Below are 27,734 nucleotides of genomic sequence, written 5' to 3' on the forward strand. Positions count from 1 at the left end.
TCTAGTGGTTAGAGCAGAGGGATTGGGGCAGTGATCTAACGGTTAGAGCTGAGGGACTGGAAGCGAGGCAGTGCAGACTAGTGGTTAGAGCAGAGGGATTTGGGCAGAGTGGTGTAGTGGTTAGAGCAGAGGGACTGGGAGGGGGTGTGGGTCATTGATAAAGGAATGGCCCCTTCTAAAGGCACAAATCACACATGACTGGCTGTGACAGGTGTGAGTGAAATCCCAGACAGATTTCACTGAGAACTAAGATATTCACAGAGTTGTAGCCTGCAGATCAGTCATCCTCTGATAGACTGGATTATTGATGCAATCTCAATTTGCACAATTATCCTGTGCCTCTAACTGACACTTCAATTAAAACACGTGTTTTGGCTACAGTTTAATCTGTAATAAAAAAAAAGGTTTTCAATATTGTCTTTTGAAACAAAAAAAGAAATGAAATCAGTAGAGTAGCAGTAACAATGTTGTTATTATTTTTATTTATTTATTTATTTATTTTATTGCCAGATTTTCTAAGCAGCAAGGGTCACATTTACATTTCTGAAAAACATTTTTAAATGTTTTCAGAACTGGATTATTGCACAGTAAAATACTGAAATTGTCCAGTATGTGTAAGGTGAGCTACACGGAGTTCCCTCCTTTCCTGGTGCTGGAGATGAGCTCAATCTTCTCTCTCAGGATTCCTTCCCAGCATTCCCCTCTCCTCATCGGGGTGGAGTGTGTCACCATGGTTTCCAGGGCTCGGATTTCCGCAGGGATCTCGGGGGTTAGTCCCGCCTTCAGCACTGCATCCTGGAACTTCGCCGCAGAGGCAGTTGCTAGGCAACACCTGGGAAGACTGAACAACAATATTATATTGTTTGTTTTATTGTTAGTTGCTTGTTTAACAGGTACGAAGCCCCAGTTCCTGCTGTGAGCGTCTAAAGCTGTACCTGGCGTGTTTGAGCTGCTGCTGCTGCTGGTAATGATGCTGCACTGCGACCGCAGAGTGGGGGCACAGCAGGTAGTGGTTCTCCTCCCAGCATCTCCTCATGGTCTCCACGATGTCTCTGTCCGTCACTGACCGGGAGGACACCACCTCTGAGACCTGGGGCATAGCAACACACCGGGGTCATCCCCAGGTCAGACTGCAGCACGGACCGACAAGAGGCACTTGGATCTTGTTTGTGAGCTTTTTTATTAGGGCAGTCTGATATTCACTATATACAGTACAGGGCTCCCACTGTATAAGGCTGTAGTCAGGAGTCATAGCTAACAGACTTTGGAATGTGTGTTCTGCCTTCTAACAAGAACACATGCTGGAGTAAGGACACTGTGGGGCAAATGGGAGGCAGGACTGTAGGGCTAATAGAAAGAGCCAGTTATTACGAGGGAGCACTGTAGGGTGTAAATGTGCAGTTTTGAAAGAAAAACACATTTTATCAAATATGTATTTTCTTTTATTTAAAAACATGATACTGACCGTCTTGTGCAAACCTGGTGGTAATCTCAGCTTCCCTGTGGAGTAGAACTCCTCCATCAGCCCTTTCATCAAGCTGCTATCCATTCCAGACAGCAGCCAGAACACCCGCTCCATATTGTAGGGGTCCTGGAAAACACCAAGCGAGAGCGGAACACTGAGCCACCCGCACAGCGTGGGCTGTTACAGCACAGAGAAGCAGTAGCACCAGTCTGTTCAGATGGTTCACTTGAGCTTGATATTTGGGGGACAATATCACTTTTTACCATACTGTGCCGTTCTATGAAAACGGTCTGCTTCTTACACTGGTTTGTCATTAGTATTAGACTAATGAAAAGTGTCATTTTTTTCTGGTGATGTCAAGAAGTTTGATTATTAAATTATACTACAGCAGTGTGTGTGTGTGTAAGGATGAACGGAGGCTGCCGTTCCCTGTGTAGGATCCTCACCTGGATATCGATGGCTGGAGCCAGCGTGTGCTTCACAGACTCGGATAGGGAGAAATCCCCAAGCTGAACGGCTCTGTGGATGATATCATTCTCATTCACCACGGCAACGAGGCGCACAGGCAGGCCCATCTTCACTGCCACACACCCAGCTGCAGGAAGTCAGTTACTATTAGAGTGGAGTGGGGATTTCATAACAAGTACATGCATAGCTTCAGTTCATCAGTGAACTGAAGGACTGGGAGGGAGGCAGTTTGTCCCTGAGCTCTAACCACTAGACACACTGCCTCCCTCCCAGTCCCTCAGCTCTAACCACTAGACACACTGCCTCCCTCCCAGTCCCTCAGCTCTAACCACTAGACACACTGCCTCCCTCCCAGTCCCTCAGCTCTAACCACTAGACACGCTGCCTCCCTCCCAGTCCCTCAGCTCTAACCACTAGACACACTGCCTCCCTCCCAGTCCCACAGCTCTAACCACTAGACACACTGCCTCCCTCCCAGTCCCTCAGCTCTAACCACTAGACACACTGCCTCCCTCCCAGTCCCTCAGCTCTAACCACTAGACACACTGCCTCCCTCCCAGTCCCTCAGCTCTAACCACTAGACACACTGCCTCCCTCCCAGTCCCTCAGCTCTAACCACTAGACACACTGCCTCCCTCCCAGTCCCTCAGCTCTGGATTCTCCCTGTGTACCTGTGATGTTCCCAGCTCCCCCAGTGGGCACCACTATCTCCACTTCAGGCAGCGGTGAGTTCTCCAGTGAGGGTGCGCACTGAAAGTAGGCGTAGAAGAAGTGTGCCACCTGCACCATGATCCGAGCCCAGTTCACAGAGTTCAGACTCATCAGCCCGTGCTGCTCCACAAACCCAGCGTCGGAGAACAGCTTCCGGATCGGCACGTCGATGTCATCAGAGGTGCCATCAGCTGCAGGGGCGAGAAACAACAGCCATTCTCCCCTGACCCTTTTCAATGCAGTACCACTACTAACCACCTGATGGCACTGGTTTACACGGGCTTTTCTAACAATTTCCAGCGTAGCCTCGTACCTGTAACCCTAATTCATTAATTCACCTTATTGAAGAATCCCAGAGGAAGGGGTGTTCCATGTAACATTGCAACTAACCAACACAATACAGTGGGCTGGATTCTCAAAGCTATTTACTCCAAACTGTCATTAGTGCAATTCTTACCTGAAAGGGGAAAAAAAAAAAAAAAACACCATTACAATTCTGAAACAAACAGGAAACAACTTAAGACTACTTAAAGGTTATTCAGTTAAAAGTCTTAGTTGTTTGTATCTGGTTTGGTAACTTTATTGGGTGTGTTTTTCCTTTGTACTAATGTTGATTTGGAGTAAATAGCTTTGAGAATTTAGCCCAGTACCTTCTAAAATATATTTGTTACATGTTTGAAGAAATCTAGCCCCCTAACCCTCATCTGTAATAAGCGCTGGTTGACATGGGCTTTTCTAAGTAGTTCCGGTGAAGTCTGGTAACCCTGGATCCTGGAATGCAGTAAGAATACCGGAATCAGTGTTAACCACTAGACTTTACAGAATCAAAAATAAAAACAGTTTTTCACTAGAACTGTGATTTTGTTTTTTAATGAGCTCAAAGTGAACACCTGGTACTACACAAGGTTAAATTCATCTCTGTTTGCAAGCCATGCTTTCAGTTAGTGTTGCACTTGCTTGGTCACTTCACCGGGCGGGTGAAGTCGTCCCCACCTCTTCGATGGCTTATTTCCTGTCAATAACAGCCAGCAAGATACCCAAAAACACTGCTGGGTTGAAATGACTTAGTAAAACAGCAACACACCAAAAACATTGCTGGGTTGAAATGACTTAGTAAAATAGCAACAGACATCCTGGAAGGCAAAGATAGCAAACAGAGCTTTCTTAACCTAGTTCAGAACCAGGTGTTTTAAAATCATGTTTTAAAATTCAAATCTCTCTTTTTTGCTTTCGTGCCCAGTGCAGGGCTCTGACCTCACAGCCGCTCATGCACTGACCTGCAAACACGTGCACGTTGTCCTCCTTGACGGTGGTCATCTGCAGCTCCTGCACAGGGGTGCAGCGCCCCTTTGGGAAGGTCACGATGATGTCGACCCCCTCCATCCCGCGCACGCTCTCGATAGCTGAGCTCCCCGTGTCTCCGGAGGTCCCTGCATGAAGAGAAGCTGCGGGAGTGAGTGCTGGTATCCCTGCTTCTCCGTACCTGCCCCTCGAAAAGCCTACCGCAGTATTTCTGCAGTTTCCTATGCAAGTGTTTACCATGTTTTGCAATCCCTTTGCAGACTTGACTTTCCTGTGCTTCAAAATGCTTTCACTACGCTGCACTTTGCTGTTCTTTTGTCTTTGTGCAACACAGTAAACTTTTCTAATAGTACAGCTGATAAACTCATATATAAAAAGTACTGTGCATTTTATGATAAAAGCATGACATTTTCTACAGTCTTTCTACACACCCTGAGGTTTATTTTCAGAAGTGGAGCCATCTCAGATTTGACTTCTGATGACCTTGAGAGGTCAATGACCTCGGACAACAATTATTTGCTATTTTAGCACCGAATGTCATAAAACATGATCATAACTCCCTAAATGACATCGTTTTATGTGTATTTCTGGGTCCTGGAACACTATTTGTCACATGTGAAATCACTGGAGGTTTGACCTCTGTTGACCTCACTCAGGGCTCACATGTGCTGTCCGATTGGGAAGGTGTAATGAATGCCACAAATAAAACAGTTTATTAGAAATGTGGGGTCTACATGTACAATAGATATAGACACAGATACCTATCTGATGCAAAGATCTAAAGAACTGGTAGGTCCGAGTAATGATCTAAGTACTAGCTTAGTGCTAACCTTCTCCAGAACAGGAGCAGAGGGCAGTGCACTTGCATTGCTCAGTGCATCCCTTCCTACACCCACAGTGAATGAGTTCACAGCACGACTGTGATGCTTCTGGAAGGGTGGTCCACAGTGAATGAGTTCACAGCACGACTGTGATGCTTCTGGAAGGGTGGTCCACAGTGAATGAGTTCACAGCACGACTGTGATGCTTCTGGAAGGGTGGTCCACAGTGAATGAGTTCATAGCACGACTGTGATGCTTCTGGAAGGGTGGTCCACAGTGAATGAGTTCATAGCACGACTGTGATGCTTCTGGAAGGGTGGTCCACAGTGAATGAGTTCATAGCATGACTGTGATGCTTCTGGAAGGGTGGTCCACAGTGAATGAGTTCACAGCACGACTGTGATGCTTCTGGAAGGGTGGTCCACAGTGAATGAGTTCATAGCACGACTGTGATGCTTCTGGAAGGGTGGTCCACAGTGAATGAGTTCATAGCACGACTGTGATGCTTCTGGAAGGGTGGTCCACAGTGAATGAGTTCATAGCACGACTGTGATGCTTCTGGAAGGGTGGTCCACAGTGAATGAGTTCACAGCACGACTGTGATGCTTCTGGAAGGGTGGTCCACAGTGAATGAGTTCATAGCACGACTGTGATGCTTCTGGAAGGGTGGTCCACAGTGAATGAGTTCACAGCACGACTGTGATGCTTCTGGAAGGGTGGTCCACAGTGAATGAGTTCATAGCACCACTGTGATGCTTCTGGAAGGGTGGTCCACAGTGAATGAGTTCATAGCACGACTGTGATGCTTCTGGAAGGGTGGTCCACAGTGAATGAGTTCACAGCACGACTGTGATGTTTCTGAAAGGGTGGTCCACAGTGAATGAGTTCATAGCACGACTGTGATGCTTCTGGAAGGGTGGTCCACAGTGAATGAGTTCACAGCACGACTGTGATGCTTCTGGAAGGGTGGTCCACAGTGAATGAGTTCATAGCACGACTGTGATGCTTCTGGAAGGGTGGTCCACAGTGAATGAGTTCATAGCACGACTGTGATGCTTCTGGAAGGGTGGTCCACAGTGAATGAGTTCATAGCACGACTGTGATGCTTCTGGAAGGGTGGTCCACAGTGAATGAGTTCATAGCATGACTGTGATGCTTCTGGAAGGGTGGTCCACAGTGAATGAGTTCATAGCACGACTGTGATGCTTCTGGAAGGGTGGTCCACAGTGAATGAGTTCATAGCATGACTGTGATGCTTCTGGAAGGGTGGTCCACAGTGAATGAGTTCACAGCACGACTGTGATGCTTCTGGAAGGGTGGTCCACAGTGAATGAGTTCATAGCACGACTGTGATGCTTCTGGAAGGGTGGTCCACAGTGAATGAGTTCACAGCACGACTGTGATGCTTCTGGAAGGGTGGTCCACAGTGAATGAGTTCATAGCACGACTGTGATGCTTCTGGAAGGGTGGTCCACAGTGAATGAGTTCATAGCACGACTGTGATGCTTCTGGAAGGGTGGTCCACAGTGAATGAGTTCATAGCACGACTGTGATGCTTCTGGAAGGGTGGTCCACAGTGAATGAGTTCATAGCATGACTGTGATGCTTCTGGAAGGGTGGTCCACAGTGAATGAGTTCATAGCACGACTGTGATGCTTCTGGAAGGGTGGTCCACAGTGAATGAGTTCATAGCATGACTGTGATGCTTCTGGAAGGGTGGTCCACAGTGAATGAGTTCACAGCACGACTGTGATGCTTCTGGAAGGGTGGTCCACAGTGAATGAGTTCATAGCACGACTGTGATGCTTCTGGAAGGGTGGTCCACAGTGAATGAGTTCATAGCACGACTGTGATGTTTCTGGAAGGGTGGTCCACAGTGAATGAGTTCACAGCACGACTGTGATGCTTCTGGAAGGGTGGTCCACAGTGAATGAGTTCACAGCACGACTGTGATGCTTCTGGAAGGGTGGTCCACAGTGAATGAGTTCACAGCACGACTGTGATGCTTCTGGAAGGGTGGTCCACAGTGAATGAGTTCATAGCACGACTGTGATGCTTCTGGAAGGGTGGTCCACAGTGAATGAGTTCACAGCACGACTGTGATGCTTCTGGAAGGGTGGTCCACAGTGAATGAGTTCACAGCACGACTGTGATGCTTCTGGAAGGGTGGTCCACAGTGAATGAGTTCATAGCACGACTGTGATGCTTCTGGAAGGGTGGTCCACAGTGAATGAGTTCATAGCACGACTGTGATGTTTCTGGAAGGGTGGTCCACAGTGAATGAGTTCACAGCACGACTGTGATGCTTCTGGAAGGGTGGTCCACAGTGAATGAGTTCACGGCACGACTGTGATGCTTCTGGAAGGGTGGTCCACAGTGAATGAGTTCACGGCACGACTGTGATGCTTCTGGAAGGGTGGTCCACAGTGAATGAGTTCATAGCTTGACTGTGATGCTTCTGGAAGGGTGGTCCACAGTGAATGAGTTCATAGCACCACTGTGATGCTTCTGGAAGGGTGGTCCACAGTGAATGAGTTCATAGCACCACTGTGATGCTTCTGGAAGGGTGGTCCACAGTGAATGAGTTCATAGCACGACTGTGATGTTTCTGGAAGGGTGGTCCACAGTGAATGAGTTCATAGCACGACTGTGATGCTTCTGGAAGGGTGGTCCACAGTGCATGAGTTCATAGCACGACTGTGATGCTTCTGGAAGGGTGATCCACAGTGAATGAGTTCATAGCACAAGTTCCTGAAACTGATCGAGGTGACCTGCTAATGATTTGTAGCCGCTGCCAGTGAGTGCCTTGGTTGATTTAGCTGGACCGTGCAAAGCTTCCCCAGCCTCTTCTGATAAAGCACACACAGATCCCAATTAGTACTGCCAGCTGGCTTGGAGGGCTTGGGTTTAGGTGTGGTAGGGTCTACCAGGATGTGATGCTTTGCCATGGTTATAGGTGAGGAGAGGGCACGAACACCAGAGAAAAAGGTTCAATACAATTGTCTCTAATACCAATTATGTAATCAATTTGAATACCTGTTCAACCTGTTGTTTTGAACTTGGATTAGTTATAATTAATTACCCAAGTGAACTTGACTGAAACTTTTTATTGAGGATGATTTGTGTCTCTATTTAGCGACACCTGTTGTGCAGATCTGAATATTCTGTTTTTTCCCTCTGATAAAGACAAAAATGTATCTGCTTTGTATATAACATGGACTTTTAATTTACTTCAATGAAGTTTGATGATTTTACTGAATCCACTCGTGACTAATGAACGAAAGAAACACGAGTTAGTGTGTTAATATTTACTACACCGGCTGCCAGCGCTAAAGAGGTGCTGATCATGCACAAGAAACTCACCTGCAGCATACAAGCATGTCACAATGGTGTAGTATTGCACTGTGCAATTATAAAAAAAATATAAAATAAATATTCTCAGAACACAAGGATTTATCATGTTCTTAAAATACTTGTTATTTCTTCAAAATAGTTTGTGTTTCCTCAAAATACTTTTTGTTTCCTTAAAATATTTTTTGTGTTTTAAAAATTCCAAAAACATTCTGAGGACTCAAAAAATATTTTGTGTGTGTTCAAAATATTTTTGGAAGTTAAAAAAAATATTTTTGGTGTTTTCAAAATACTTTTTGTGTCCTTAAAACATTTTTTGATGTCCTGCACGTTTCACCTCCACCTTACTGCACGCGTGCCGCGAGAGATCAATAATGTATGGTGGCTTCTGCATTATTATGTACATATAAACTCTGTGGGACAGAACAAAAGCATAATGCTCATAAAAGTGGTTTATCTTTTTATTTGTATGTATTATGATGCAGGGTTCAGACAAGTGAAAATCAGCATTGTCCAAACTCACTGACCTCTCAAAGTCAAATCTGAGATGGCTCCACTTCTGAAAATAAACCTCAGGGTGTGTAGAAAGACTGTAGAAGATGTCATGCTTTTATCATAAAATGCACAATACGTTTGCTTGTCAGCTGTACTATAAGGGTGGATGTTCCTGAGCAGCATGTTGTTTAACTCTTCTGGGCTTAATGGGTTTATGAGGTCGCCCCCTATCCACAGCTCTTCCCTAAAACACAGACACACGTTGGAATCTAAGCAGGACTGGGTCTGGTCCCACCTAGTATACCAGGCAGCTGTTTAAAAGCAAGGGGAGTTTGCAGACATTTAGTTTTGGACAGGAAAATACAACATCACTATTAGGAGCACCTATAAGCCAGTAGTACAGGACAGCAGGATCCCGGGAAGGAAACCAGGCTGTTGAAGATCTCTACGTACCGACCACGATGGTGGCGTGTCTGTTGAGCTTGCTCAGGAAGTAGCGCAGGAACTGCCCCACGCAGGACATGGCCAGGTCCTTGAAGGCCAGCGTAGCCCCGTGCCACAACTCCACCACACGAAGTCCGTCCTTCAGCCTGGCCACACGCACCACCTCTGCCAGCGGGAACCGGCTGAACGCTGTGCTGAGGAGAGCTAAGAGCACAGGGCACAGGAATCACTCACTGAGCACAGAGAGCACAGGACACTGGAATCACTCACTGACAGAGAGAGGACAGGGCACAGGAATCACTCACTGAGCAGAGAGAGCACAGGGCACAGGAATCACTCACTGAGCACAGACAGCACAGGGCACAGGAATCACTCACTGAGCAGAGAGAGCACAGGGCACAGGAATCACTCACTGAGCAGAGAGAGCACAGGACACAGGAATCACTCACTGAGCACAGAGAGCACAGGGCACAGGAATCACTCACTGAGCACAGAGAGCACAGGGCACAGGAATCACTAACTGAGCAGAGAGAGCACAGGACACAGGAATCACTCACTGAGCAGAGAGAGCACAGGGCACAGGAATCACTCACTGAGCAGAGAGAGCACAGGGCACAGGAATCACTCACTGAGCAGAGAGAGCACAGGGCACTGGAATCACTCACTGAGCAGAGAGAGCACAGGGCACTGGAATCACTCACTGAGCAGAGAGAGCACAGGGCACAGGAATCACTCACTGAGCAGAGAGAGCACAGGGCACAGGAATCACTCACTGAGCAGAGAGAGCACAGGGCACAGGAATCACTCACTGAGCAGAGAGAGCACAGGGCACTGGAATCACTCACTGAGCAGAGAGAGCACAGGGCACAGGAATCACTCACTGAGCAGAGAGAGCACAGGGCACAGGAATCACTCACTGAGCACAGAGAGCACAGGGCACAGGAATCACTCACTGAGCAGAGAGAGCACAGGACACAGGAATCACTCACTGAGCAGAGAGAGCACAGGGCACAGGAATCACTCACTGAGCAGAGAGAGCACAGGGCACAGGAATCACTCACTGAGCAGAGAGAGCACAGGGCACAGGAATCACTCACTGAGCACAGAGAGCACAGGGCACAGGAATCACTCACTGAGCAGAGAGAGCACAGGACACAGGAATCACTCACTGAGCAGAGAGAGCACAGGGCACAGGAATCACTCACTGAGCAGAGAGAGCACAGGACACTGGAATCACTCACTGAGCAGAGAGAGCACAGGGCACTGGAATCACTCACTGAGCAGAGAGAGCACAGGACACTGGAATCACTCACTGAGCAGAGAGAGCACAGGGCACAGGAATCACTCACTGAGCAGAGAGAGCACAGGGCACAGGAATCACTCACTGAGCACAGAGAGCACAGGACACTGGAATCACTCACTGAGCAGAGAGAGCACAGGGCACAGGAATCACTCACTGAGCAGAGAGAGCACAGGGCACAGGAATCACTCACTGAGCAGAGAGAGCACAGGACACAGGAATCACTCACTGAGCAGAGAGAGCACAGGGCACTGGAATCACTCACTGAGCACAGAGAGCACAGGGCACAGGAATCACTCACTGAGCAGAGAAAGCACAGGACACTGGAATCACTCACTGAGCAGAGAGAGCACAGGGCACAGGAATCACTCACTGAGCACAGAGAGCACAGGACACAGGAATCACTCACTGAGCACAGAGAGCACAGGGCACAGGAATCACTCACTGAGCACAGAGAGCACAGGACACAGGAATCACTCACTGAGCACAGAGAGCACAGGGCACAGGAATCACTCACTGAGCAGAGAGAGCACAGGGCACAGGAATCACTCACTGAGCACAGAGAGCACAGGACACAGGAATCACTCACTGAGCACAGAGAGAGCACAGGACACAGGAATCACTCACTGAGCACAGAGAGCACAGGGCACTGGAATCACTCACTGAGCAGAGAGAGCACAGGGCACAGGAATCACTCACTGAGCACAGAGAGCACAGGGCACAGGAATCACTCACTGAGCACAGAGAGCACAGGGCACAGGAATCACTCACTGAGCACAGAGAGAGCACAGGGCACAGGAATCACTCACTGAGCACAGAGAGCACAGGACATAGGAATCACTCACTGAGCACAGAGAGAGCACAGGACACTGGAATCACTCACTGAGCACAGAGAGCACAGGACACTGGAATCACTCACTGAGCACAGAGAGCACAGGGCACAGGAATCACTCACTGAGCACAGAGAGCACAGGGCACAGGAATCACTCACTGAGCACAGAGAGCACAGGGCACAGGAATCACTCACTGAGCACAGAGAGAGCACAGGGCACAGGAATCACTCACTGAGCACAGAGAGCACAGGACATAGGAATCACTCACTGAGCAGAGAGCACAGGACACTGGAATCACTCACTGAGCACAGAGAGCACAGGACAAAGGAATCACTCACTGAGCAGAGAGAGCACAGGGCACAGGAATCACTCACTGAGCACAGAGAGAGCACAGGACACTGGAATCACTCACTGAGCAGAGAGAGCACAGGGCACAGGAATCACTCACTGAGCAGAGAGAGCACAGGACACAGGAATCACTCACTGAGCACAGAGAGCAAAGGACACTGGAATCACTCACTGAGCAGAGAGAGCACAGGGCACAGGAATCACTCACTGAGCAGAGAGAGCACAGGGCACAGGAATCAATCACTGAGCAGAGAGAGCACAGGACACAGGAATCACTCACTGAGCAGAGAGAGCACAGGGCACAGGAATCACTCACTGAGCAGAGAGAGCACAGGACACTGGAATCACTCACTGAGCACAGAGAGCACAGGACATAGGAATCACTCACTGAGCAGAGAGAGCACAGGGCACAGGAATCACTCACTGAGCACAGAGAGCAAAGGACACTGGAATCACTCACTGAGCAGAGAGAGCACAGGGCACAGGAATCACTCACTGAGCAGAGAGAGCACAGGGCACAGGAATCACTCACTGAGCACAGAGAGCACAGGGCACAGGAATCACTCACTGAGCAGAGAGAGAGCACAGGGCACAGGAATCACTCACTGAGCAGAGAGAGCACAGGAATCACTCACTGAGCACAGAGAGCGCACAGGGCACAGGAATCACTCACTGAGCAGAGAGAGCACAGGGCACAGGAATCACTCACTGAGCAGAGAGAGCACAGGGCACAGGAATCACTCACTGAGCATAGAGAGCACAGGACACAGGAATCACTCACTGAGCACAGACAGCACAGGGCACAGGAATCACTCACTGAGCACAGAGAGCACAGGACACTGGAATCACTCACTGAGCACAGAGAGCACAGGACACAGGAATCACTCACTGAGCAGAGAGAGCACAGGGCACAGGAATCACTCACTGAGCAGAGAGAGCACAGGGCACAGGAATCACTCACTGAGCAGAGAGAGCACAGGGCACAGGAATCACTCACTGAGCAGAGAGAGCACAGGACACTGGAATCACTCACTGAGCACAGAGAGCACAGGACACTGGAATCACTCACTGAGCAGAGAGAGCACAGGGCACAGGAATCACTCACTGAGCACAGAGAGCACAGGGCACAGGAATCACTCACTGAGCAGAGAGAGCACAGGACACAGGAATCACTCACTGAGCACAGAGAGAGCACAGGACACAGGAATCACTCACTGAGCACAGAGAGCACAGGGCACTGGAATCACTCACTGAGCAGAGAGAGCACAGGACACAGGAATCACTCACTGAGCACAGAGAGCACAGGGTACAGGAATCACTCACTGAGCAGAGAGAGCACAGGACACTGGAATCACTCACTGAGCACAGAGAGCACAGGACACTGGAATCACTCACTGAGCACAGAGAGCACAGGGCACAGGAATCACTCACTGAGCAGAGAGAGCACAGGGCACAGGAATCACTCACTGAGCAGAGAGAGCACAGGACACAGGAATCACTCACTGAGCACAGAGAGAGCACAGGACACAGGAATCACTCACTGAGCACAGAGAGCACAGGGCACAGGAATCACTCACTGAGCACAGAGAGCACAGGACACTGGAATCACTCACTGAGCACAGAGAGCACAGGACACAGGAATCACTCACTGAGCACAGAGAGCACAGGACACTGGAATCACTCACTGAGCAGAGAGAGCACAGGACACTGGAATCACTCACTGACAGAGAGAGCACAGGGCACAGGAATCACTCACTGAGCACAGAGAGCACAGGACACAGGAATCACTCACTGAGCAGAGAGAGCACAGGGCACAGGAATCACTCACTGAGCAGAGAGAGCACAGGACACTGGAATCACTCACTGAGCACAGAGAGCACAGGGCACAGGAATCACTCACTGAGCAGAGAGAGCACAGGGCACAGGAATCACTCACTGAGCAGAGAGAGCACAGGACACTGGAATCACTCACTGAGCACAGAGAGCACAGGGCACAGGAATCACTCACTGAGCACAGAGAGCACAGGGCACAGGAATCACTCACTGAGCACAGAGAGCACAGGGCACAGGAATCACTCACTGAGCACAGAGAGAGCACAGGGCACAGGAATCACTCACTGAGCAGAGAGAGCACAGGGCACAGGAATCACTCACTGAGCAGAGAGAGCACAGGACACAGGAATCACTCACTGAGCACAGAGAGCACAGGACACAGGAATCACTCACTGAGCAGAGAGAGCACAGGGCACAGGAATCACTCACTGAGCACAGACAGCACAGGGCACAGGAATCACTCACTGAGCACAGAGAGAGCACAGGACACAGGAATCACTCACTGAGCAGAGAGAGCACAGGACACAGGAATCACTCACTGAGCACAGAGAGAGCACAGGGCACAGGAATCACTCACTGAGCAGAGAGAGCACAGGGCACAGGAATCACTCACTGAGCAGAGAGAGCACAGGACACAGGAATCACTCACTGAGCACAGAGAGAGCACAGGGCACAGGAATCACTCACTGAGCAGACAGAGCACAGGGCACAGGAATCACTCACTGAGCAGAGAGAGCACAGGGCACAGGAATCACTCACTGAGCAGAGAGAGCACAGGACACAGGAATCACTCACTGAGCAGAGAGAGCACAGGGCACAGGAATCACTCACTGAGCACAGAGAGAGCACAGGGCACAGGAATCACTCACTGAGCAGAGAGAGCACAGGGCACAGGAATCACTCACTGAGCAGAGAGAGCACAGGGCACAGGAATCACTCACTGAGCAGAGAGAGCACAGGACACAGGAATCACTCACTGAGCAGAGAGAGCACAGGACACAGGAATCACTCACTGAGCAGAGAGAGCACAGGGCACAGGAATCACTCACTGAGCACAGAGAGAGCACAGGACACAGGAATCACTCACTGAGCACAGAGAGCACAGGGCACAGGAATCACTCACTGAGCAGAGAGAGCACAGGGCACAGGAATCACTCACTGAGCACAGAGAGCACAGGACACAGGAATCACTCACTGAGCAGAGAGAGCACAGGGCACAGGAATCACTCACTGAGCAGAGAGAGCACAGGACACTGGAATCACTCACTGAGCACAGAGAGCACAGGACACAGGAATCACTCACTGAGCAGAGAGAGCACAGGACACTGGAATCACTCACTGAGCAGAGAGAGCACAGGGCACAGGAATCACTCACTGAGCACAGAGAGCACAGGGCACAGGAATCACTCACTGAGCAGAGAGAGCACAGGGCACAGGAATCACTCACTGAGCAGAGAGAGCACAGGACACTGGAATCACTCACTGAGCACAGAGAGCACAGGACACAGGAATCACTCACTGAGCACAGAGAACACAGGGCACTGGAATCACTCACTGAGCAGAGAGAGCACAGGGCACAGGAATCACTCACTGAGCAGAGAGAGCACAGGGCACAGGAATCACTCACTGAGCAGAGAGAGCACAGGGCACAGGAATCACTCACTGAGCAGAGAGAGCACAGGGCACTGGAATCACTCACTGAGCACAGAGAGAGCACAGGGCACAGGAATCACTCACTGAGCACAGAGAGCACAGGACACAGGAATCACTCACTGAGCACAGAGAGCACAGGGCACAGGAATCACTCACTGAGCACAGAGAGCACAGGGCACAGGAATCACTCACTGAGCACAGAGAGCACAGGACATAGGAATCACTCACTGAGCACAGAGAGCACAGGACACAGGAATCACTCACTGAGCACAGAGAGCACAGGGCACAGGAATCACTCACTGAGCACAGAGAACACAGGGCACAGGAATCACTCACTGAGCACAGAGAGCACAGGACACTGGAATCACTCACTGAGCAGAGAGAGCACAGGGCACAGGAATCACTCACTGTTTAACTACACTGCTGCAAACACAATATACAGATTTTTTTATAGAAATCTACAGAACATAAACGAAATGGCTGGTTCATTTAAGCACCATAAAAACAAGTTAATTATACCAGTTTTCGCCATTTTCAGTTATTTCTGACCTGCTGAGCTGGTGAGTCCCTGAAAAATAAATACTGCAAAGGAGAGCTGTGTGAGATGTGAGACAGCCTTATCAGCCAGGTCCGCTCTGGAGATGAGGTGCTGGGGGATGAAGAGAGAGCAGACCTCCTGCACCAGCTCAGTGTAGGAGAGCTGTGTGAGATGAGAGGCAGGCTTACCGGCCAGGTCCGCTCTGGGGATGAAGAGAGAGCAGACCTCCTGCACCAGCTCAGTGTAGGAGAGCTGTGTGAGATGAGAGGCAGGCTTACCGGCCAGGTCCGCTCTGGGGATGAGGTGCTGGGGGATGAAGAGAGAGCAGACCTCCTGCACCAGCTCAGTGTAGGAGAGCTGTGTGAGATGAGAGGCAGGCTTACCGGCCAGGTCCGCTCTGGGGATGAGGTGCTGGGGGATGAAGAGAGAGCAGACCTCCTGCACCAGCTCAGTGTAGGAGAGCTGTGTGAGATGAGAGGCAGGCTTACCGGCCAGGTCCGCTCTGGGGATGAGGTGCTGGGGGATGAAGAGAGAGCAGACCTCCTGCACCAGCTCAGTGTAGGAGAGCTGTGTGAGATGAGAGGCAGGCTTACCGGCCAGGTCTGCTCTGGGGATGAAGAGAGAGCAGACCTCCTGCACCAGCTCAGTGTAGGAGAGCTGTGTGAGATGAGAGGCAGGCTTACCGGCCAGGTCCGCTCTGGGGATGAGGTGCTGGGGGATGAAGAGAGAGCAGACCTCCTGCACCAGCTCAGTGTAGGAGAGCTGTGTGAGATGGGAGGCAGGCTTACCGGCCAGGTCCGCTCTGGGGATGAGGTGCTGGGGGATGAAGAGAGAGCAGACCTCCTGCACCAGCTCAGTGTAGGAGAGCTGTGTGAGATGAGAGGCAGGCTTACCGGCCAGGTCCGCTCTGGGGATGAGGTGCTGGGGGATGAAGAGAGAGCAGACCTCCTGCACCAGCTCAGTGTAGGAGAGCTGTGTGAGATGAGAGGCAGGCTTACCGGCCAGGTCCGCTCTGGGGATGAAGAGAGAGCAGACCTCCTGCACCAGCTCAGTGTAGGAGAGCTGTGTGAGATGAGAGGCAGGCTTACCGGCCAGGTCCGCTCTGGGGATGAAGAGAGAGCAGACCTCCTGCACCAGCTCAGTGTAGGAGAGCTGTGTGAGATGAGAGGCAGGCTTACCGGCCAGGTCCGCTCTGGGGATGAAGAGAGAGCAGACCTCCTGCACCAGCTCAGTGTAGGAGAGCTGTGTGAGATGAGAGACAGGCTTACCGGCCAGGTCCGCTCTGGAGATGAGGTGCTGGGGGATGAAGAGAGAGCAGACCTCCTGCACCAGCTCAGTGTAGGAGAGCTGTGTGAGATGAGAGGCAGGCTTACCGGCCAGGTCCGCTCTGGGGATGAGGTGCTGGGGGATGAAGAGAGAGCAGACCTCCTGCACCAGCTCAGTGTAGGAGAGCTGTGTGAGATGAGAGGCAGGCTTATCAGCCAGGTCCGCTCTGGGGATGAGGTGCTGGGGGATGAAGAGAGAGCAGACCTCCTGCACCAGCTCAGTGTAGGAGAGCTGTGTGAGATATGAGACAGGCTTACCGGCCAGGTCCGCTCTGGGGATGAAGAGAGAGCAGACCTCCTGCACCAGCTCAGTGTAGGAGAGCTGTGTGAGATGAGAGACAGGCTTACCGGCCAGGTCCGCTCTGGAGATGAGGTGCTGGGGGATGAAGAGAGAGCAGACCTCCTGCACCAGCTCAGTGTAGGAGAGCTGTGTGAGATGAGAGGCAGGCTTACCGGCCAGGTCCGCTCTGGGGATGAGGTGCTGGGGGATGAAGAGAGAGCAGACCTCCTGCACCAGCTCAGTGTAGGAGAGCTGTGTGAGATGAGAGGCAGGCTTACCGGCCAGGTCCGCTCTGGAGATGAGGTGCTGGGTATGAAGAGAGAGCAGACCTCCTGCACCAGCTCAGTGTAGGAGAGCTGTGTGAGATGAGAGGCAGGCTTACCGGCCAGGTCCGCTCTGGGGATGAAGAGAGAGCAGACCTCCTGCACCAGCTCAGTGTAGGAGAGCTGTGTGAGATGAGAGGCAGGCTTACCGGCCAGGTCCGCTCTGGGGATGAGGTGCTGGGGGATGAAGAGAGAGCAGACCTCCTGCACCAGCTCAGTGTAGGAGAGCTGTGTGAGATGAGAGGCAGGCTTACCGGCCAGGTCCGCTCTGGGGATGAGGTGCTGGGGGATGAAGAGAGAGCAGACCTCCTGCACCAGCTCAGTGTAGGACAGCCGGCTCCAGCTCCGCAGGGTGGCAGTGTCCAGCGCCGGGATCTCCTCAGGCATGAAGAGTCCTCCATCCGGAGCGAAGCCAGAGAACAGCACCGCCTGGAAGTCCCAGCGCAGCACCCCTCCACGTGTGCTACAGTAACGCATGCTGGACCTGGACAGGAGAATGCTGGGTCAGATCAATACGAGATCGTTCATATTTGAATGACTGGATAACCGGCAAATCCTTAAAAAAACTAAATTTAGAGAGAGGACACAGTACAGACCATGCATATGTACAAGGTGTTTATTTATTAATGAATGCATGTGTGTGTGTATTCATGTATGTGTGTGTGTATTTATGTATGTGTGTGTATGTATGTTTGCATGTATGTGTACTTTTATATAACAATATTTAAACTCAGAATACTCCTGAACGTCGTTTAGTTCAATGTCAATAATAATAAATACTACTACTACGACTACTACTAATAATAATAATGATAATATAATAATAATAATCTTCACAATGACATATTTAATTCAAGTCTTTAAACCTCATGTTTTATTAGAAGTCGTAGTATAAAAGAGAGATCTCTTTTTTTAAATACGAAGTTTCACTGCTGTGCAGACATGCCCTAAGTTTCACAGAGCAGTAATCGAGGCTGCGATCCTCGCTTAAATCCGCTACACTTGCTTGATGCTCATGTATCAAAGCTTTTCGTATGCTCAAAGCAAACAATAAAAAAAACTAGTTACCGGGGTCTCTGTGTGTGTCTGCTGGAAGGACTGTGGCCGTGTGTACAGCAGCACGCTGACCAGCACTTCGAGACTGCGTGGACTTTGTCTTCATATCACGAGACTCGGAAGCGAGGCGAACAGCTTCCAGAGTGCAGGACAGTGAAGGAGGGGACACGGGAGCGCCCTCTGCTGGCTCTCAGGAGACACACTCTCGTCCAGGATACATACTGTATATTTCCAGAGTAGTTTGAAGGCTTTGCATTTCAGTTTCAAGTTAAGATGTCTGAAGAATCAATAATAATAATAATAATAATCTTAACAACCACCACAAAATAATAATTAATATGATTATTTTTAACGGATATTACTGTATTTAAAAAAAAAAAAGTATTTAACTTGTATATTTATTATTTGCAGTATTATCAGTATTTTACTCTACCTTACCCTGTGTCTCAACTAGCCCCGGTCTCCCCTACATTGTACCTTACTTGCTGTGGCATTGCAGACATGCTGGGCAACATGAGGCACACACAACAAGAAACATGTCTCACTCACTCAATCAATCAATCAATCAATCAATCTGCATTTTATATAGCGCCTTTCATAGTGGAGCACCATCACAAAGAGCTTTACAAGATGCAGTAACAACAATGCATAATACATTAAGTACAGGAAAAAAAAAGTTAGAAGCAGCAAAGACGCAACAGCTAACAGATATCAGGCTTAAAGAGCATGGAAAGCAAGAGAGAACAGGCGGGTCTTGAGAGTTGATTTAAAGAGAGTGATGGTGGGAGCATCACGCACCAAAGCTGGGAGAGAGTCGGAGCACTTTTGCTTGGGGATAACAAGCAGGCCAGAGTCGGAGGACCTCAGCTCATCTGTTTTACAGATATAGTGTTTTATGTGATACACCGCCATTAATGTTTCTGTCCCCTGCTGCTGAGACCAGGTTAAAAGCTCTAGAACCACGAATGCAGATGAGCCCGGCTTTTTTGCACAGAGGTTAAGACGCTCGGTTGGTGTGTGAGCAGCTGTGGGGAATATATAATTACATTCTGAGATTTTGAGAAACAAAGCAAGTTCTTATGTGCCTCTATTACAGTGGAGCACACCGAAGGTCATTGTAGCCCCAGGCGTTTGTTACATTCACACCCTCATAGATCTAACTGAACCGACTCCACGAAGGTCATTGTAGCCCCAGACGTTTGTTACAATCATACCCTCATAGATCTAACTGAACCGACTCCACGCTGGTCATTGTAGCCCCAGGCGTTTGTTACATTCATACCCTCATAGATCTAACTGAACCGACTCCACGCTGGTCATTGTAGCCCCAGGCGTTTGTTACATTCATACCCTCATAGATCTAACTGAACCGACTCCACGCTGGTCATTGAAGCCCCAGGCGTTTGTTACATTCATACCCTCATAGATCTAACTGAACCGACTCCACGAAGGTCATTGTAGCCCCAGGCGTTTGTTACATTCATACCCTCATAGATCTAACTGAACCGACTCCACGCTGGTCATTGTAGCCCCAGGCGTTTGTTACATTCATACCCTCATAGATCTAACTGAACCGACTCCACGCTGGTCATTGTAGCCCCAGACGTTTGTTACAATCATACCCTCATAGATCTAACTGAACCGACTCCACGCTGGTCATTGTAGCCCCAGGCGTTTGTTACATTCATACCCTCATAGATCTAACTGAACCGACTCCACGCTGGTCATTGAAGCCCCAGGCGTTTGTTACATTCATACCCTCATAGATCTAACTGAACCGACTCCACGAAGGTCATTGTAGCCCCAGGCGTTTGTTACATTCATACCCTCATAGATCTAACTGAACCGACTCCACGCTGGTCATTGAAGCCCCAGGCGTTTGTTACATTCATACCCTCATAGATCTAACTGAACCGACTCCACGAAGGTCATTGTAGCCCCAGGCGTTTGTTACATTCATACCCTCATAGATCTAACTGAACCGACTCCACGCTGGTCATTGTAGCCCCAGGCGTTTGTTACATTCACACCCTCATAGATCTAACTGAACCGACTCCACGAAGGTCATTGTAGCCCCAGGCGTTTGTTACATTCATACCCTCATAGATCTAACTGAACCGACTCCACGCTGGCAGTTGTTCATCCCTGCTCTATTACAGTGCCTCTGTGTCTCGTTGTACTGCCTGATGCTCTTGCTGGATGAACTTCATCTCCATGCTCAGTCACAGTTCATTTCACCCCAGAGTGCTGCTTTCTTGTGTTCTCGATGGAGGGTCACTGAGCTGAACGCTCTGTTCTCAACCGCAGCAATTCATCACAATAAAACCTTTTGAGCCCCTTAATGGAAATGATGCCCGATTCAGAGGGAGCTTAATTGAAGTCTTTCAAAATCTTAAAAGGAGTTGACATAGTTAACCCAAAGCAATTCTTTAAGCGCAGTACAGAAACCAGGTCCAGAGAACACACAGGTGGAAATCAAGTTAGATAGAGATAGAGCTAGGGCAGAGGGAAGGAGACTCTTCTTCACACAGAGAGTGGTGAAGGGATGGAATGGGTTACCTAGTCATGTTGCTGAAGGAGACTCTTCTTCACACAGAGAGGGGTGAGGGGATGGAATGGGTTACCTAGTCATGTTGCTGAAGGAGACTCTTCTTACACAGAGAGGGGTGAGGGGATGGAATGGGTTACCTAGTCATGTTGCTGAAGGAGACTCTTCTTCACACAGAGAGGGGTGAGGGGATGGAATGGGTTACCTAGTCATGTTGCTGAAGGAGACTCTTCTTACACAGAGAGGGGTGAGGGGATGGAATGGGTTACCTAGTCATGTTGCTGAAGGAGACTCTTCTTCACACAGAGAGGGGTGAGGGGATGGAATGGGTTACCTAGTCATGTTGCTGAAGGAGACTCTTCTTCACACAGAGAGGGGTGAGGGGATGGAATGGGTTACCTAGTCATGTTGCTGAAGGAGACTCTTCTTACACAGAGAGGGGTGAGGGGATGGAATGGGTTACCTAGTCATGTTGTTGAAGGAGACTCTTCTTCACAAAGAGAGGGGTGAGGGGATGGAATGGGTTACCTAGTCATGTTGCTGAAGGTGACACTTACACAGAGAGGGGTGAGGGGATGGAATGTGTTACCTAGTCATGTTGTTGAGACAGAATCAGTGTAATGTTTAAGACTCAACTTCATAAAGTTCAGAGATGAATGAGCTACTAGGGACCGGAGGAATTTAAATGGGCTGAATGACCTCCTCTAGTTCAAAGAGCGTGTTGTTTTTCCTGAAAACTGCCGTCTTCCTTGAGTCCCAGCCTAGCTCGCTACAATAAAAAGCACTGGAGGCAGTTACATGTCACACTTCACATTTGCCTGGAGGACCGCTTATCTGATTGTCATGAAAATCAGTATTATCATAATTCAGCGTAAGGTAATGAGAGCATTAGATTGTGGGAGATACTGAAGTACACCTGTCCATCTGCATGTCACATATATCTGGAAAAGTGCCAAGTAAATTGTGATGAAACCTGGTATTAACATTGTTTAGCAAAGGTGTCTATCTGTTCACCCATCACTGAAACGTGTACATACAGAATATCTTGAAAGCCTCCTATGTAATGAAACTTAGCATAAGATATTGAGAGTAAAAAGATCTGAAGGTGCATATGCATCCATTTAATGAAGCTTTCTGATTGGTGGAGGCAGACCCCAATCAGCACGAATCTTGGACTACCTCACCTAAAATAACATCAAGCAGTCCAAGATTAGTGCTGATCAGGGTGTGTGAAGCCAGCCCTTGTGTTTAAATTGAACAGGCATTGCTTCGCACAGTCTGGTGGAGAACGTGTCTATTTGCTTCCAGACTGTGGTATTGATATCTATGATTCCACCAGGTTCCATGCGATTGCCATGACCTTTGTTTTAATTCTTCACAAAGCACATCTTATCTGAAACTGAATATTTTATCAGGACTCTAATCAGATTGTGTGCTGGACCTTTGACTGATAATCACCCTGCTGTGGCACTAGAGAGCAAAGTCGACAGCGTCTCATTTTAGTGTTAGCTGGATCAATCTAAGAAGATCTAGTCAGTGCACAGGTCGTCTCAAAGCGCTGAATGCATTAAGCAGAGCAAATATGATTGAAATAACAGTTTAAAACGAATAAGAAACTGTGTAGTTGTTAATCAGCTATTTAAAATGAATATCTATGTTATTATATATACACAATTAAAATAGTGTTGTTGTGGCAATGCCATACAATCTAACTTCCCCTTTTGTTTCTTTCCAGTGTGTATTCATGACTCCTAAAGTGCAGAAGTGCTCCGTGCAAAGCACAATGCAGAGGTTTCCTCTTGAGACCTTCCTCAGTGCTAACTCCAAATCACTCATACACCCAACAACACTTACATCATGTTATATCCCTTATATCACTCTGCTTTACCGCACTTTCACTGTGCTTTATTACACCTTGCTATTCTTTTGTTATGGGGAACTACAGGGAAAATACAGGACAGGTCCTGTGAATAAATAGAATGAGGTGTTAGGCATTTGTCTGCCACTAGAGGGCACAAGGAGGTCGTGCTTTTCAACACACACACTTTCTTAAAGGTGTACTACCAAAGATTTTGAAACTGGATGAAACTGCTATGCAGCAGGAACTTTATTTCCATCCCTGCCTATACATACACCACTTGTGCTGCTTGATAAGTGAAACTTAATAGCTGCAAGTCGAACGAGAACCACGTCATAAAACACTGACTAGCGCAACCTTGAGAACAGTTTGAATGTGTTTTACTATTATTATTATTATTATTATTATTATTATTATTATTTTTATTATTATTATTATTATTATTATTATTATTATTATTATTATTATTATTTCAGTTTACACATAAAAGCAGCTCATGAATGTACAGGTGTACTAAGGCCATGAGTGTCTCAGTTTCGTGCCACCCGAGCTCTTAATTTTGTAATTGGTGTAATTATTTGATTAATTTGACTAATTGAACACTTCTCTCCAGGCCTCAACATGTTTCAGAGGTAGTGTCCATTGAATCATGTGCATTTCATAAACCATCCATTGTAAAAGACCTTGAAAATTATTGAATATGTCCAATTGAACAAATAATTAGGTCAATTATGTTAATTGAGAGCTTAAGTTGGAATGAAAACCAGAAGACCCTACGTTTGACACCCCTGCTGTAGGGTTTTTCGCATGTTGTATGGCATGCTGTAGAGTGTTTGGCATGTTGTAGGGTGTTTGGCATGTTGTATGGCATGCTGTAGAGTGTTTGGCATGTTGTAGGGTGTTTGGCATGTTGTAGGGTGTTTGGTATGTTGTAGAGTGTTTGGTATGTTGTAGTGTTTGGCATGCTGTAGAGTGTTTGGCATGTTGTAGGGTGTTTGGCATGTTGTATGGCATGCTGTAGAGTGTTTGGCATGTTGTAGGGTGTTTGGCATGTTGTATGGCATGCTGTAGAGTGTTTGGCATGTTGTAGGGTGTTTGGCATGCTGTAGAATGTTTGGCATGTTGTAGGGTGTTTGGCATGTTGTATGGCATGCTGTAGAGTGTTTGGCATGTTGTAGGGTGTTTGGCATGTTGTATGGCATGCTGTAGAGTGTTTGGCATGTTGATGGGTGTTTGGTATGTTGTAGAGTGTTTGGCATGTTGTAGAGTGTTTGGCATGCTGTAGAGTGTTTGGCATGTTGAAGGGTGTTTGGCATGTTGTATGGCATGCTGTAGAGTGTTTGGCATGTTGATGGGTGTTTGGTATGTTGTAGAGTGTTTGGCATGTTGTAGAGTGTTTGGCACGTTGTAGGGTGTTTGGCATGTTGTAGGGTGTTTGGTATGTTGTAGAGTGTTTGGCATGTTGTAGGGTGTTTGGCATGTTGTAGGGTGTTTGGTATGTTGTAGAGTGTTTGGAATGTTGTAGGGTGTTTGGTATGTTGTAGGGTGTTTGGCATGTTGTAGGGTGTTTGGCATGTTGTAGGGTATTTGCGCTGACGTAATGATAAATAGGTTTTAAATAGAATAATTTGATACACACTTTCGGGCGGCGACACGAGTACATTCCAGTTTGATTTTGTTTGAATACAGCAAACGATGTCTCTTTCAGAGGCAGCAAAGCACAAACACAAGAAACGAGAAGAAGATGAATGCAAGCGGCAAAGGGGGCATAGAAATCATTTTACAAATCAGTGCTGAACGCCCCGTAGCACCCAAAACAGCAAGGAAAGCGCACTGCCTTTCTGCATGAGACTGAGAAGTAAGCCACGTTAAAATGCATTTGACTGAAGGTTGCCAACTGTCCATTAAGGCCAGTCAGTAAAAAAAAGTCACATTTGAACACTAAAACCTAAATAAATAAGTTTTGGGTCAAAATAAATGTGGTATATTTTTTTTATTGCTTGCAGCTTTCCAAATCAGCTTGAATGCCATATCCCCGCACCTTATGTGATGGCAGTGAAAAGTATCTAAAGAAGAATGCCTATTAACAGTACTGTGCTGAAATGAGTGGACGTGTTCTTCAACCAAGTAACCAAAGCACAGCGAGCTCCGAGCCATCGTCCAGCTTGCGCTGTTTTTTTGTTATTGGAAATCTGCTGGATCACGCAGATGGTATTAATGCAGTAACAAGAGACTGGCTAGACGGGATCTGGCAGCTGAGGAAAACTGGCACACAAGTGCGCTCTTGTCTACACCTAGCGGAGAGCCACGCTTTCATACACTTGCCAAGTTTATTTTTTCTCAGATGAACCTTGTAAAAACAGATGTAAGAAATGAATCGTCTCCAGACATTCTGAATGGAATTCTGACTATCAAGGCTGCTGTTAAAAACAGCACCAGCTTCAGAGCAACGAAGCAAACGATCCAGTCTGCAAAAGTGTCCGTGTATGACCAGAAGAAGTGACTGTGACCCAGATGTGAGTACACAAAACTAGCCTCTCTTATAATGGATTTTATTGTTTCCATTTTCTTTTTAATTATGCCAGTAAAAAAAATAGATTGGGTCTGTCATTCAGAATTCAGAGCAGTGCGTGAAACTTGAGTCATAATTAATAACTTGAGCATTTCTGATCAAAACCATGTATAGAACTTAAAAACAAAAATGAAACCTTTTGCAGATTGGTGAAGCGTGAGTTAAGATAATATAAACATATATGTGTTGTTATTCATATAAGAAGATAGGGTATGTCTGGCCAGGGCCCCGTGATGTGTGAATCCAGCCCTGCTCATGGAGGAAAGCAGACAGGCCTGTGCAAGGGAAGCATTGTATGCGTCTCTGTGGCATGTGTCCCTAACCTGTGGCAAATTGTCCTTTACACCACAAGTATCTAAACTATTTGCACAGTTTGTAGTCTTGCATAATAGTAACGCAATCATTGTCCTGAAAACATTGTCAAACATGTTGGTTTATTGTCAGATAGCAAAACAGGATATTCCTCACCGAGTCAATGGAGTCTTTCCCAGTACATGATCATAAACTTAAACACTGTTGTGACTAAGTGCTAATGCAGAAACTTGGCCTGCACATTACTTCCTGGCACTCTCATTCACCTGTCAGAATTAAGACTTCTACCACAAGGCAACCGAAACATATTATCTGCTGTATTATTGAATTGTGATTTGTCACACTTGAACAAAAAGTATTGTATTTCTCGCTCTTATTGTACTACTTGTATTGTAACACTTGAAATGTTTTTGCTTACGATTGTAAGTCGCCCTGGATAAGGGCATCTGCTAAGAAATAAATGATAATAATAATAATAATATTACCATCTGTACTGCAGCCAAGCTCTCTAACCACTGAGCTACTCAAACCCACTGCCTTCCACACTGCAGCCCAGCATTCTAACCACTGAGCTACTCAAACCCACTGCCTTCCCCATTGCAGCCCAGCACTCTCAACATCAGTCTGTCCCCTGTCAAGCCGTTGGATCCCATCAAACTGCACAGTGCACACCTGCCACCACCATCCTGGAGATATTTTATAGCTTATATGCATGCAGGCCCTGGAAGCTGTTAATGCATAAAGCCATTCCAGATGAGTGGAGAATTCTTTCCATGCCTTTGATCCCCCTCCTCTCCGCCCCTCTCCTCTCTACCACAGTGCCCCATATTGATGATCCCTCTCCTCTCCGCCCCTCTCCTCTCTACCACAGTGCCCCATATTGATGATCCCTCTCCTCTCTGCCCCCTCTCCTCTCTACCACAGTGCCCCATATTGATGATCCCTCTCCTCTCCGCCCCTCTCCTCTCTACCACTGTGCCCCATATTGATGATCCCTCTCCTCTCCGCCCCTCTCCTCTCTACCACAGTGCCCCATATTGATGATCCCTCTCCTCTCTGCCACAGTGCCCCATATTGATGATCCCTCTCCTCTCCGCCCCCTCTCCTCTCTACCACAGTGCCTCATATTGATGATCGCCCTCCTTTCTGCCCCTCTCCTCTCTGCCACAGTGCCTCATATTGATGATCCCCCTCCTCTCCGCCCCTCTCCTCTCTACCACAGTGCCTCATATTGATGATCCCTCTCCTCTCTGCCCCCTCTCCTCTCTACCACAGTGCCCCATATTGATGATCCCTCTCCTCTCTGCCCCCTCTCCTCTCTACCACTGTGCCCCATATTGATGATCCCTCTCCTCTCCGTCCCTCTCCTCTCTACCACAGTGCCCCATATTGATGATCCCTCTCCTCTCTGCCCCCTCTCCTCTCTGCCACAGTGCCCCATATTGATGATCCCTCTCCTCTCTACCACAGTGCCCCATATTGATGATCCCTCTCCTCTCTGCCCCCTCTCCTCTCTACCACAGTGCCCCATATTGATGATCCCTCTCCTCTCTGCCCCTCTCCTCTCTACCACAGTGCCCCATATTGATGATCCCTCTCCTCTCCGCCCCTCTCCTCTCTACCACAGTGCCCCATATTGATGATCCCTCTCCTCTCTGCCCCCTCTCCTCTCTACCACTGTGCCCCATATTGATGATCCCTCTCCTCTCTACCACAGTGCCCCATATTGATGATCCCTCTCCTCTCCGCCCCTCTCCTCTCTACCACAGTGCCCCATATTGATGATCCCTCTCCTCTCCGCCCCTCTCCTCTCTGCCACAGTGCCCCATATTGATGATCCCTCTCCTCTCTGCCCCTCTCCTCTCTACCACAGTGCCCCATATTGATGATCCCTCTCC

The 27,734-nt window shown here is 48.3% G+C and overlaps 1 protein-coding gene across 3 annotated transcripts; it reads right to left on the minus strand.

Moving 5' to 3' along the window:
* Positions 1 to 459: 459 nt before the first annotated feature.
* On the minus strand, positions 460 to 18,689 carry LOC117403952 (threonine synthase-like 2). 3 transcript variants are annotated; one of them, XM_059024759.1, is made up of 9 exons: positions 18,559 to 18,689; positions 17,745 to 17,974; positions 9,067 to 9,261; positions 3,922 to 4,074; positions 2,605 to 2,835; positions 1,912 to 2,060; positions 1,466 to 1,591; positions 936 to 1,090; positions 460 to 841 (listed from the first exon to the last, which is right to left on the minus strand). In XM_059024759.1, exons 2-9 carry the CDS (start codon positions 17,965 to 17,967, stop codon positions 625 to 627), a joined length of 1,449 nt encoding a protein of 482 aa, XP_058880742.1. In that variant the 5' UTR covers positions 17,968 to 17,974; positions 18,559 to 18,689; the 3' UTR covers positions 460 to 624. The 3 variants fall into 3 exon arrangements, with proteins under 3 accessions (XP_058880742.1, XP_058880764.1, XP_058880784.1); XM_059024781.1 differs by lacking the exons at positions 17,745 to 17,974; positions 18,559 to 18,689 and adding an exon at positions 16,831 to 17,459; XM_059024801.1 differs by lacking the exons at positions 17,745 to 17,974; positions 18,559 to 18,689 and adding an exon at positions 15,751 to 15,834.
* Positions 18,690 to 27,734: the final 9,045 nt, after the last annotated feature.

Source organism: Acipenser ruthenus, chromosome 1 (assembly GCF_902713425.1).
Source record: "Acipenser ruthenus chromosome 1, fAciRut3.2 maternal haplotype, whole genome shotgun sequence".
In the NCBI taxonomy this organism is placed as follows: Eukaryota; Metazoa; Chordata; class Actinopteri; order Acipenseriformes; family Acipenseridae; genus Acipenser; species Acipenser ruthenus.